General features: G+C 38.5%; 1 protein-coding gene across 1 annotated transcript in view; it reads right to left on the reverse strand.

The window, feature by feature from the left end:
* Positions 1 to 14,122, reverse strand: part of gabra3 (gamma-aminobutyric acid type A receptor subunit alpha3) — a 109,260-nt gene that overhangs the window by 74,487 nt on the left and 20,651 nt on the right. Inside the window, exon 2 of the mRNA XM_083564379.1 lies at positions 11,690 to 11,796. Coding sequence (XP_083420505.1) covers positions 11,690 to 11,775 — 86 coding nt within the window. The 5' untranslated portion in view covers positions 11,776 to 11,796. The remainder of the gene's footprint in view (positions 1 to 11,689; positions 11,797 to 14,122) is intronic.

The following is a 14,122-nucleotide window of genomic DNA, read 5'->3' on the forward strand; positions in this document are numbered from 1 at the left end:
TGGAGACACCATTTTCAGAGACCAGAATTCTGTAACCATAATTACTCTATGGCAAGATGCTCAATCCATTAATACAAAAATAAATTAACAACATGGGGTTTGTGTTTGATCCTTGAAACATTAAAGGTTGCTTTTTCTTTGCATGATTTACTCTGCATTCAGCTTCATAATTAATATGCAGGACGTGTGTAACAGCTATAGCACGGCTGCATGTACACTCACTGAGCTCTGATTCTCTTGCCATGCTTCTAAAATGTTACAGCAGATAAATGCATTTTTTTTATTTCAGTGAGATCAAATGAATGGTTTTATCGCACACTATAAAAAAATATTTAGTCGTCGGTGTTGCGCTAGCGTGCCCATTATCAATTGTAGCTAAATATTAGGTAACTAATATAAGTGCATTTTCATGCATGGTCTAAACACTTAAGACCACATTTTGGATCTCTTTTGGAGCAGGGCTCATAACCACACTTATAACCAACAATTTTCCTTGGCATATGATCATACAAAAAATTATTGCAAGACTTGTTTTCTGTGATGCTCCTAGAACAAGCAGTAGCTCCACAAAGTGGTGATGAATGCTTACTTAAGTCCTTTTACCAGATTACACAAAAAAACGATTATATTATTATATTATTTCCTAAATATTTTAGGAAAACCTTTAAAGTGTAGAGATTATTATAAAAAAAAAAAAAAAAGAACTAAATCATGAATGAGATTTTCAACAAGCACACTTGAGTGGTCAGGTCCCCACAAATGTTTGGCCATATATTACGAAATGCGAATTATGGATTCATTGTGGTTCCATGAACCAAACTAAATCTAAGCACCAGATTTTGCTGTGATTTAGAACCGACAGGAACTCTGCAAGAACACACAGCTATAGAAGAGAAATAAATAAATTAATTTGTTTGAATGCTGGTTGCTTTTAAGATCATTTATTGTGCATTAATTTTTATAGATTAAATAGATCAAGATTAAAGTTCTGTTCATATTTGCCCATTCAAAAAACAACGTTAATACCACCACAGGTTCAAAGTTACTTCAGTTTGTATAAGCTTATTCAGTACACCATAACAATTTAACCTGTTTTTTCCCCTTTTTTTCCCTTTTATTTTTGTGGACAGATAACTACAGCTGCACCTGCTCAGTCAATGCCATCCTGGCTCCACTGATAACACACTGTGTTTTTTTCCATCACCACTCAGCAAGCATGTTTATGCCTATAGTACTCAGCAACACAAAAGAAATCCTCCTGTAATTAAGCACAGGCAAAAACAATGCGTTTTTAGTAGCTTAAGCTTTTGGCCCAATCAGACCTGTGACTTGTGGATAAGTCATAGGCCTGTGTATGGAAGATGTGTACGGAAGAATTCCTGATTACAGGGGTCTCCCTTTCCTCTATCTAGGACATCTTTCGTGTACACTGCATACGTAGAGCATCTACCATCCCTCTCACCCATCCCTTAGTCTGTTTAAGCCCCAGCCATCACGTGTCAAAACCAGCACTACAAGTTTCTGCAACAGCTTCTTTCACGAAAGCTATCAGAGCCCTAAACACCCAGGTGCCATCCATGGACGCCGCGTGATGGCGCCTATTCACAAAATTGTGCAAACGGCACTACTTCGATCCAGTTAACTGCCAGCCCAGTGCTGGAATTTGTCCAAGAACAGTTTGCCAAATGGTTGTCTCCTTCAACCCTGAATTCTTACAAGTCCGCCATTGCAGCCTGTCATGCTCCCCTCTTGGGGCAGTCACTGGGTAAGAACCTTTCCTCTGCAGTACCCTGAAGGTTGAGGCCTCAGGTACAATCTATAGTGCCTGCGTGGGACTTGGCCATTGTCTTGGAGGCCATGTCTAAACTTTTGACTGAGGGGCCTTTAAGGTTCCTCACAGTCAATACTGTTCCTTCTGGCCATCCCCTTTCTCAAGAGAGTAGGGGATCTCCTGGAATTTACTCCAGGTATGGCCGGTGCCTTTCTATACCCCAAAGCATTGTATGTCCCCAAGGTACCCTCGGTCGTCCCACTACCTGTTATGCTCCAGGCATTTTTTTCCTCCTCCTTTCCAGGCCTCAGACCAGTGCAAGCACTGGACACATACGTCCACAGAACAGAACCGTGGAGGAAGTCGGAGAAACTATTCGTCTGCTATGGCCCACCAAAGAAGGGTCTCCTTGCGAACAAGCAGATCCTCAGCGGGTGAATTGTGGATGCTATCTCATCTTCTTATTAGTCCTCTGGTAAGATGACCCCTTTTGGGGTCAGAGCATCTTTGCATCTTTGAGGACAGATGTTGCATTTTTCATTTGAAAGCATTAACTGAGCTAATCATATATCCTTGTTGGTGTATTATGCAGTGGTAATTGAGGAAGTCTGGGAAAGCATCGTCCTCCCTGCACTTGAAAATAAATCTATTCGAGCAGCCAAACATCATGGTGATGGACACAAATGTGCACTGGAAGCTGGGTTTTCTCAATAAAGTTTTTGTAAGACTGAAAAATGTCATATGTGTTCTTTCATGGGCAGTACTGTTAACAGCTCCTCTTTTTTTTCACGGAACAATGACTCAGCTGCTTCAACAAATGCCTCTTTTACCATCTCTCCATCTTGGAAGGACTTTTTGTGCTTAACAATAGTGACTAACCTGGAATGATGCTTTGATAGCTACCTTCACTTTTGTGGTCAGTTGTGAGAAAAATGACTGCTGTCCAGACAACTGGGATTTTACCTTTCACTTTTTCACCTTGCTTTTCGAAGGCAAGTCAGTGTCGTAGTTTTTGTGAACAGTCCGAAAATGCCGCTGCACATTTCCCATCTTCGGAATAGCAATGGTAGACTGGCAGATGAGGCAAACGCACTTCGAAGGAAACATTGTGAAAAAAGTCCTCCTCCCATTCAGTATGGAAGTGATAGATTTTCGTCTTCTTACTTGGTCCAGCTTCCCCACTCATTTTTACCCTTTTTAAGTTTAGAAGAAAAAAAATGGAGGCTAACTAGGCAACTCTGTAGCTTTCTAGAGTTTTGCCGAATTTGGCACGCTTGTACATGCATGCATGGTAACACGTGTCAGAAAAGATCAGATGTCAGATTGGCTGCCCTGTTTGTCAAATTTCATAGTGAAGATGGGTGACAGTCTGACCCACGGTATAATATTTTAATGTCATATGTGATTTACTTACACTACCTTTGCAATCGACCGTTAGATCACGAACAACATATTGGGCACCCCTGCTCTAAAGCAATGCTTTAACCCAGCTTGGAAAACCTCTGTATGACCCTGACCACTGTACTGTAACTCAAGTGGTCAGTATGAGAGAATTGTACTCAAAGCTCCAAATTTTAACAGCTCTAATAAAAGATACACAAATCTGTATGGTCCTGTCAAGCAGACAAAAACATAAACATGATGAGAAGAACAGTAGGATAGAGAACAGACTATTAGTCTGTCCGAAATCACAAGAGCAGCCAGGATCTTGTATACAACATGTCTGTTCTTTTAAATTGTCCTGACAGTATGCAGTATAAAAAAAAAATCTTTGTCGCAGTTGATTGAAAAAGCAAAAAAGCGACCACAATTAAAATGTACTTTGAACAGTGGCTGTTCTAGAAACTTGTGATTTTCCCCTGGTGTAATTAAGAGGCAAATCAGTAGGGAGGATTAAAACATTCAAAGCTAAAATTTCAATCTTGACAGGCTCTCCTTGGCTCCACTGAACATTTACACAGTTCTGAGAGAGCTTAGGAGAATATGTACAATGAATGAAACACACTTTTAATAATGCATCAAAAAAAGGGTCATTTGTACAGTAATTTTTTGATAGAATTGGATAATGATCCATCCCTTGTCAGATTTTTTGGTATAAGAAGTCATTCTTGTTTATTGTGCCTGTGGAAGTGCTGAGAATTTGCATGGCCATATGGGTTTTTCATATCGAGTTCTCCGTATTTGGCCTGCAGTCTGCCCCCTGTAGTGCCATGGGAGAGCATTATCAGACCCAGGCTCTCCAACCTGCCCACTGGAACTATTAGCGAATTAGGGGGGTCTGAAGCCGACAGAGCGATTACTCAGCAAGTGAACACTGCTGCTGTAAGTTCTGTCACAAAAATATGAGGTGATTAACATGTTAATCTCCTCAGAGGGGTCATATTTAACAGCATAATCATGATCAAGGTGGAAATGATGTATCTGAAATTACTGCCATGATATCCAGTGCTGCATATCTAGTACATAATATTGTATTATATTAATGTTTTTTGAAAACTTGAGTCTGATTGGATGGAACACAGGAGTCATTCCTTTCAATTGTACATGCACAATCTTTCTCTCTCTCTCTCGTTCTATTTTCCTAATAACCATTTATTAAACTTTATCCAAATAAATGTAAACTTATGGCACTATTTTATTCCTGTGCAGCACAATTCTAGATCCAGCAACCGTTAATAATGCCCTTGTAGCAGAATGAGCACAAACCTTCACAAGCACACTAAAAAATCTAATGGAACATCTTCCCAGAAGAGTGGAGGTTTTTATAACAGCAAATGAAGATTTATTGTGGAATGGAATGTTCAAAAAGCACATTTAAATAATAATATAAATAATATATTCTCGTTGGTGTCCAATGTTTATCCACAGTGTGTTTATATATATATATATATATATATATATATACAGTGAGGAAAATAAGTATTTGAACACCCTGCTATTTTGCAAGTTCTCCCACTTAGAAATCATGGAGGGGTCTGAAATTGTCATCGTAGGTGCATGTCCACTGTGAGAGACATAATCTAAAAAAAAATCCTATTTTAATAGTTTAAAATAGTTTTAAACTATTTATTTGTATGATACAGCTGCAAATAAGTATTTGAACACCTGTCTATCAGCTAGAATTCTGACCCTCAAAGACCTGTTAGTCTGCCTTTAAAATGTCCACCTCCACTACATTTATTATCCTAAATTAGATGCACCTGTTTGAGGTCGTTAGCTGCATAAAGACACCTGTCCACCCCATACAATCAGTAAGAATCCAACTACTAACATGGCCAAGACCAAAGAGCTGTCCAAAGACACTAAAGACAAAATTGTACACCTCCACAAGGCTGGAAAGGGCTACGGGGAAATTGGTGAAAAAAGGTCCACTGTTGGAGCAATCATTAGAAAATGGAAGAAGCTAAACATGACTGTCAATCTCCCTCGGACTGGGGCTCCATGCAAGATCTCACCTCGTGGGGTCTCAATGATCCTAAGGAAGGTAAGAAATCAGCCCAGAACTACACGGGAGGAGCTGGTCAATGACCTGAAAAGAGCTGGGACCACCGTTTCCAAGGTTACTGTTGGTAATACACTAAGACGTCATGGTTTGAAATCATGCATGGCACGGAAGGTTCCCCTGCTTAAACCAGCACATGTCCAGGCACGTCTTAAGTTTGCCAATGACCATTTGGATGATCCAGAGGAGTCATGGGAGAAAGTCATGTGTTCAGATGAGACCAAAATAGAACTTTTGGGTCATAATTCCACTAAACGTGTTTGGAGGAAGAAGAATGATGAGTACCATCCCAGGAACACCATCCCTACTGTGAAGCATGGGGGTGGTAGCATCATGCTTTGGGGGTGTATTTCTACACAAGGGACAGGGCAACTGAACTGTATTAAGGAGAGGATGACCCGGGCCATGTATTGCGAGATTTTGGGGAACAACCTCCTTCCCTCAGTTAGAGCATTGAAGATGGGTCGAGGCTGGGTCTTCCAACATCACAATGACCCGAAGCACACAGCCAGGATAACCAAGGAGTGGCTCTGTAAGAAGCATATCAAGGTTCTGGCGTGGCCTAGCCAGTCTCCAGACCTAAACCCAATAGAGAATCTTTGGAGGGAGCTCAAACTCTGTGTTTCTCAGCGACAGGCCAGAAACCTGACTGATCTAGAGAAGATCTGTGTGGAGGAGTGGGCCAAAATCCCTCCTGCAGTGTGTGCAAACCTGGTGAAAAACTACAGGAAACGTTTGACCTCTGTAATTGCAAACAAAGGCTCCTGTACCAAATATTAACATTGACTTTCTCAGGTGTTCAAATACTTATTTGCAGCTGTATCATACAAATAAATAGTTACAAAATCATACATTGTGATTTCTGTTTTTTTTTTTTAGATTATGTCTCTCACAGTGGACATGCACCTACGATGACAATTTCAGACCCTCCATGATTTCTAAGTGGGAGAACTTGCAAAATAGCAGGGTGTTTAAATACTTATTTTCCTTACTGTATATATATATATATATATATATATATATATATATATATATATATATATATATATATATATATATATATGTACACATCTAGACTTTGTAATTTTTTAAGGTTTTTCCTCCCCTTCACATCCCGTGAAAGGATCTCTTGTGTATGTTTCTTCTAAGGTCATTCAACAGGTTTTCGATAGGATTGAGGGCTAAACTCTAGCCAGACCATTCCAGGACTTTGATTCTCCTTTTCTGAAGTCAATTTCTTTGTCTTTGTTAATTTTGATGTGTGCTTTGGGTGCAGGTGCTTTTTTTTTTTCAGTGCATTTCAGACACATATGAATGTGTTAATGATAATGATAAAATGATTAAACGAGCAGACACTTTCACTAACTGGTAAAAATGCTGCATATGTGGACATTAGATAGTGTTAGAAAATGCACTTATGCAGCTTTGATATGAGAATATAAACTATATATTCATCATCCAGAGACTGTCTTTGCCAGAAAGCAGTTACTGACTGCATAGCTCATTATTACACCCTTTTCTTCCCTATACTGTTTAAATCCCCAAGAAACAAGCCCAGTGTTGTGCTTTTTATAACCATAATATCCAGGTATTGCTTTCAACCCCTACATTATTGGTATAGCCTATTTTCTTATAGACACGAGAAAAAAAACACTATTGGGACCCCTGATTGGTAATAAAACTAAAGATGATAATCACTGCACACATGGCACTATTACTTCCCCTCCAACCCTGTAACCCATTGAACATGACAGCATTGTACTGAGACTTCTGTTTGTTGCCTAGGTCACCGTACCACTGATGCTTGGGATTAGGAGTGGAAGTGAAGGGGTAGTAAAGGAGGGAAGTCAATGAGCAATCTATATTACAGGATGGCAGGAGTGGAGGGGCAATCTCCCCCTCGTCGCTATTGATTTTTTTGTCACTTCAGCCCAGGGTGCTGAGACTGATCCCAAACAAAACAGACAGCAAAAGGCTCAAGATGTCCATGCTCATTAACCTGAGATTGTGCTTCAAATGTTGGAGATAATGAGTGTGTGTGGGGGGGGTGCAGGATCAGCAACTATCTGGTATGCAGGCACATTCATAGAAAAAAATGGAGTGTGGAGAAGAATTGTTTTATCGAGCTGTGATATTGGCATGTGAGTGTTTCTTGATACAGGGGATCAACTAAGACAACTTTATTCATTAGCAGAGTCTGCACTGTAGAGATCCTGATTTGAAAGCGAGTGATGATATGAGTGGATGTAGTAAAATGCAGAAATGATTTCTGCTCACGCTCTTCCTTTTCTTTGAGATGAGCGTTAAATATCCACTTAATGTAAAGTCAATAAAGCGTAATATGAAAAAGGAAGCGCCACTGGGGTGAAGTCTGATGATACTTTGTGGTGGCAAAAAGGTACTTGGCAGGGTGTGTGTGCACAAGTCAGCCTTCTTTGCCTTCAGAGTGTTTGAGGTCACCTTGTTAGCATGCACAGTGAGCCAACTGTGTTTTTTTATTCTGTCCCCAGACAACATTAATTCCATGGTTTTACAATCAATGAGGAAGTGTCAGTAGTCATTTAGACATGTTTGGACGATGTACTCACAAAGGAGCACAGCTCCGGGGGCTTTAATGGCAGTACCTTTGAAGCCTGGAATGCCAAGGATATGGCAAATGGATGAAGGGATTTGTGGTGAAGGTTGTTATTATCTCATCTCGCCCAGCATCTTTGAAATGCCAGCTGGTGGTGATGGAGATAAGGTGGGGGAGGGAGAGGGTCACTAAAGAGAGGTAGTACTCACTCATCATTATGTTGTGTAATGTATGGAACACAATCCAGTTTACAGATTGAAACAAACATTCTCCATGTTGCCTCCCTGTGTTTTCTAAATGTTTACCCATAACTTCATTAAGAGAAAATTATTTAAAACTGGGCTTTACTCATGCACGTCTGGAGAGGCTGAACTTATACTCACAGGCACTGAGAAGCAAAATGTAGAAGAATCAGAAGGATGCACTATTTTTTTTTTATTTTGCCAGTTTCTCTCCAAATTGCCCCCACTAGCGCTACACTATCATACAACATCTACCAACTGAGAAGACTGGGGGCTACAGCATGAAGCCAGCCAGCCGAATCTTGCTCAGAGATCAGCGCTATACTGTCAGGACCTTCCGATTTCGTGGTGCGATCTTGCTGTTTTTCCCGTGCCACCCGGTATATAAGGATATTAAGACTTTAGCTTAGGGCCAGATTATTTTACCGGCTCCCTAGCCCTTGAAATTATTCTTGCCACCCGGACTGTTCTGGTTCTGATTCTGTTCCCGATTCTGATCCTACCACTGTTCTTGACCCCGGTTCCTTACCTCTGTTCTGCTTTGGCTCCCTAGTACCTGTTTTGGACTTTGGTTTAGTTTTGGACTTTGGTTTAGTTTTGGACTTTTTGTTTTTGTTGTGCCTTTCATGTTCTTTTTGCCAATTTTTGTATTTTTGGACTGTTTTTTTATTTTTGATTTTGGTTTTCCTGCATTGCTCTGTCTCCTGGCCCTTGGACTTGGGACTGTTTTATTGGACTTTGTTTTTGCCTTTGCTCTATTGCTGGCTTTGGATATTAGGACCATTTTTTTGGCCTGTGTTTTTTCCCTGACCGTCTCATTCATTAAAACAGTTTTCACTGTACACACCTGCTTGCATCCTGCATTTTTGTCAAGTCTCCAACTACCTGCATCCTGACATATCTACACTCTTCCACACACAGGACCTCAACTGCCTATGACATGGGAGCGAGAAAACCCCCCTCCCACCCAGAGAGCACAGACAAACTGAAGCTCATGATATAATTGTTGGAGAAGTGGGTCAGTGCAATGCATGTTTTTCTTGTCCTTAAGCGACATAAAATTATGTATTTCATAACAATAAGTGTAATGATTTTTTCATCATCTTGGTTATTGTTTTCAGGCTGGTTTTTACTTTAATCTTAGCAATTATTTGCAAGAAAATAATGAGCCCATGTTTTCAAGGGAACAAACACAGGTTCATCAAGATCAATCCAAAACTCAAGCTTTTCTTTTTTTTTCAACTTTCAGAAAAAAAGAATCATTAGTACAGTTACCAGTGCAACAACAGAATACTACACCTTTTTCACAAAACAAATCCTTCGTAAATGAGATGAGAAGTGGGCGAGGAGAATCTTTCTGTTATGTGCTACTGAATAAAATTCAATATGTTGTGTCCTCTCCCTGCTGACATGTTAACATGGTGTAGTGTGGTTCAACCAGCTAATGAATATTACCTGGGTAGAGCCGTGAAGAGAAGGGGCCCTTATCATTTTATCATTCATCTTGTCTGTCCATTTCTCATTTTCTTTATGTCTTTCTGTCTCACGGACTAATGCATAGATTCAGAATAATACATTTTATGGAAAATGCTGTGTGCAATAAAGCTAAAAGAGGTCTGAGATAAGGAGACCTGCAGTGTCTCTGCAGGTATGAACCATACATGCCAAGTGACAGCTACCCACAGCACATCCTCTGAAGTCCAGAAAGCAAAACAGAATTTTTTTTTTTCAAGACACTTTTCTTGTATCTACAGAAAGATTCTGTAGCAGAAACCAGTTTGTGTAGGGCTAACTATGAGTCCACACTAGGAAGAAATACGTTTCTCAAGAACTTCATGTCTTACGGTATTAAACGTAAGTGTTAATGTTGACTCTTGTGGTCATGTATTGTCCGTCCATCATTTTAAGTCCAGATGAGACACAATAATTGGTGAAATATATAACTTACACCACACTGTTTACTTCTATATATATTTTACTTTGTTTAAAAATTTTATATGTATTTTAATATTCAAATATTTCAAATATTCTGAAATTCTTAAATGAAGTGTGTGTTTGTGTGTGTGTGTGTGTGTGTGTGTGTGTGTGTGTGTGTCCATGTGTATGCTGTCAAAATTAAGGCGTTAATTACGAATTAATGCTAATTCATTTCAATGGCACAAATTTTATTAACGATTAATGCAGCTGGCAGTTCTGTTTGACCATTTGTAATACAAATATAAATAAATATTTAAGAGCCCAAATTAAAACCTTTAACAAAACACACATTTATTCACAACGTCCATTCTTTACTCAAAAATAAACTCCCCAAAAAAACAAATGTTTTTAGCACTAAACAATTGTTTTACTGATGCCTCTTTACTGAAGTCTCAAATCAGGCACCAAAATCTGGCATGATGCACACATCCGGCAATTAAAAGTGTCCGTGTGGAAACATAGCAAAATTACTGTTTGGTGTCCTAATGATTTACCTAATTTAAAACACCATAATTACTTTAAAACATTTACAAGATTATTTTGTCTTCATGCTCTATGGTGAGTTTGGTTTCACTTATGATAAACACACATTTGCATAAAGGATTCAGATTTATCCATGTCCATGTTGATTAGAGTATTAAAAACGTAGTATTAAAGTATTAATTTGAGGTACATCTAGAAAAGATAAATATGTGTGATTAAGTTGTGATTAATCAAGAGTTTACTCATGACAGCCATGCGATTAAATATTTTAATCTATTGACAGCCCTAAAAAAAGAGAAATAAAGTCAAACTTTTTTTTTTGTGGTGAAAACAGGCTTCTAGAGAATTCAGGCTAAAGAAAAACGAAAGAAGTTTCCAAAGTTTGCGATTATTTCAAACAAAAACATAAAGAAACATTGCACAGTGGGTTTACTTTTTTAAATATTTATTTATGATTTTTTTAATGACATATTTGTATTTGAATTTGATGTAATATGGCAATTAAATGCACTTAATGAGTTTAGTTTTCACAAATATTCTTGTATGAAATCCGAATTTGCTGTTCAAATAACCTCCACTTTATACACTTCATCCCAAAGGTGCTCAATAAGGGTTAGGTCAGAACTCTGCAGAAGGAGATCTTCCACTCCAACCCATATAAAACATATCTTCATGGAGCTGGCTTTGTGCACAGGGGAACAGCTTTGGGTCGCCGAGTTCAAGTGAAGTGAAAGTTTTATCCCGCTCCATCCAAAGATGTCCAATACAAATATGTGGTTCTACTCTGTGGTAACATATGTAACAGTTCAGAGAACCTTTCTCTCCTAACCAGTTAATACAAATTAAATTATGCATTAACTACTAGCAAATTAGCAGCAAAATCTGAAGGTTCCAGCTACAAAAACTCTCCAGAGACACCAACGTTCTCTGATACATCTTTCCAAGCTTTGTTTTCCTTCAATAAGAAGAAACCATGTTTTTTTCGCCCTGTCTATGTTACTAATACCAAGTGGGTGGAACACAAACTAAATGTTAACACATGAGGATACAAACTAATTTAGTTTTTTTCGTTCACAAAAAAAATAAAAAAATCGATAGAGCTGGACATATATTTGGGGAGTGTACGGAAATCGCCTTACCCATTCTGAAGACTGGGTTCGAGGAGCATTAAGAACATCCATGCATACGACATGAGAAAGACAAGCTTGTTAGGAACGCCAGCCATGTCACGCTGAATCCAGAAAACCTGCGGAAGGAAGAAATGATGCAGAGAATGATCAAACCAGTGGAGTGATAGAGTCCATTTCATGATTTATTGGTGGCTGCGTTGTTGACATCCGCCTGGCATGCAGAAAGCAACACATTAGCATTTGCAGAACACATGCTTTCAGCAGCAGTGTGAAAAGCTTGCTGTTTCACATGGGCAAACTGGCACCAGGATCGGATTCAGAGACAGTCTGAAAGCATTTTCTGTTTACGCATCGTTTCTGCTAAAGATGGACAATCATAAATGGGGCAAGAATCATACATTTTTTTTTTTAGGTCTGATGATCCAGTATCCCAACAATCATCATTTTTAACTGCAACTTGTATTATTTCAGAACTGTATCCACAGCTGCTCATGAAAGGTACATCTCATTGGGCTGTTCTGCAGTTCTGCATTCTGCAGTTCTGGATTCTGGATGCAGTTCTCCCAACAAACATTTAGAGTTACATTTGAAAGGATGCATTTTAAGCTACTAAGGGAAACTGGGTGAAAATAAAAATTATTTCAATCTGTACAAATAAAGCAGCAACCTAGTAAAGGTCAGTCTGTGCACTATTGATTTTTAGCTGTTTACATTTTAAAACATTGTCAGCAAAAGTACACCCCCCCCCCCCGACAAAAATTACACAGGAGCAAAAGAGGTATCACTTTCTCATAATCATTATCAGCATTATTATTATTTGTACTAGATTCTACACTTTCTTGAAGTTTTGTTTTTTCATTTTATTTTTTAGCTCAAAATTCTGATGCACAGTTATAAAATTATAATTTTCAGATGGAAAACTGAAAGTTCTTTGACAAATCTTAGATGGAATTTTACCTTAACATATCTAACACCTAATTTAGTATTCAGTTGTCTAATGTTTGATAAGTGGAACGCAGATTATCTTGCATGTTAATGAACTCAAAACATTCTCTCTTTCCTGTACCAGAAAGTGTGAGCTCCCCGCGAGTTCAGGCGAGAGCATGTGAAATAAGGAAATCCAGTGAGCACCTGGTTAATTAAAACCTGATAAATACACATGGCCTCAGGAGAAGCTCTAGCATGGTAGAGATTAAATAATTGAACATCGGTTCATCTTAACGGCTCTCATTTATTTATAGCCCTATCCAGGAACCTTGGACATAGCAACACACATCATTGTTTTTAATATATATCTCAAGCCTTGTGTCCCACCTCCTACATCTCAGTCAAGGAGGTAGAGGTTGTTAGTAAGAAACAACTCTTTTTATTATTTAAACTTTAATAAAGAGTTATAACTTCTTGAAAACAACCTTAAAGTTAGAAATATGCTGTTTCCCTCCTCACAGATTCTGCAACATATTGCATTTTTAGTCAGTCCAATCCACAAAGCTTAATTGGATCCCCACAGGTCTTCTACCTGCTCGGTCAACCGTGACACTAATCCAGTGCTGCAGTTGTGTTTCGGGCGAGCACAGTGATGAGATTTCCTTTTGAGATCTAGGATTAAACCTGGAGTTTCTTAAAGGATTCAGTTCTTCTCAGTTGTTCGGAACCGCAATAATGTACCTAATGCAGAGGTTTTGCATGGGTTTTAACTTGAGAGTGAGTTTATTTTTCTACTGTGAGTGTCAATTTCTATCTGCTGTAGTATGTCTAACACAACTGCTTAAGATAGAAGGTTTCAAATACGCTCCATATAACTTTCAGATTTAAAAAAAAAACGAATTCTGTCTCATTAGCCATGAACCTGCGTTAATAGCAAGGCATCCCATAGAGACAAAATAAGTGGCTCCCTAAAAGCCTGAATAGAAAATAAGCCATAATAGGTAAAGTATAAATAGGTACAGATACCTATTTATACCTACAGAATAGGTACTACTTTTGGCAGTAACCTATACCTAATCATTATTTGTCTTTGTGGTTCTATTTGCATAAAATTGTATATAGGTATGTGTTAAATATAAAACCATTTAAATATTTATGAGAATTAGGAGGTGAATCTAACCTTAGGTCAGTGAATAAAGTGTGATAAAGAGACGCAAGTTAAATTTTATATGTATAATGGTTTAGTTCCATTATTATTCCAGCATTAACACTTCAGCTTTGACCATTCCTCAAAAATAATTGTGTGATTTAAAACTAAATCTTGGCCAGCAGCTCACTAACCAGCTTGGCACCAGCTACAATTTGGCTCTACAAAGATTTCAGTCACTTCTCTTCATACCTACAAGTTTAAAGCCACTTTCTGCTCTAAACTAAAAAGAACATGTAATTATGCCCATAACAAAAGCCACGCATATCCCTGTCAATAATGAGATTCTGACATGCTTGATGCTATAC

The sequence above is a fragment of the Silurus aristotelis genome (assembly GCF_946808225.1).
Source record: "Silurus aristotelis genome assembly, chromosome: 16".
In the NCBI taxonomy this organism is placed as follows: Eukaryota; Metazoa; Chordata; class Actinopteri; order Siluriformes; family Siluridae; genus Silurus; species Silurus aristotelis.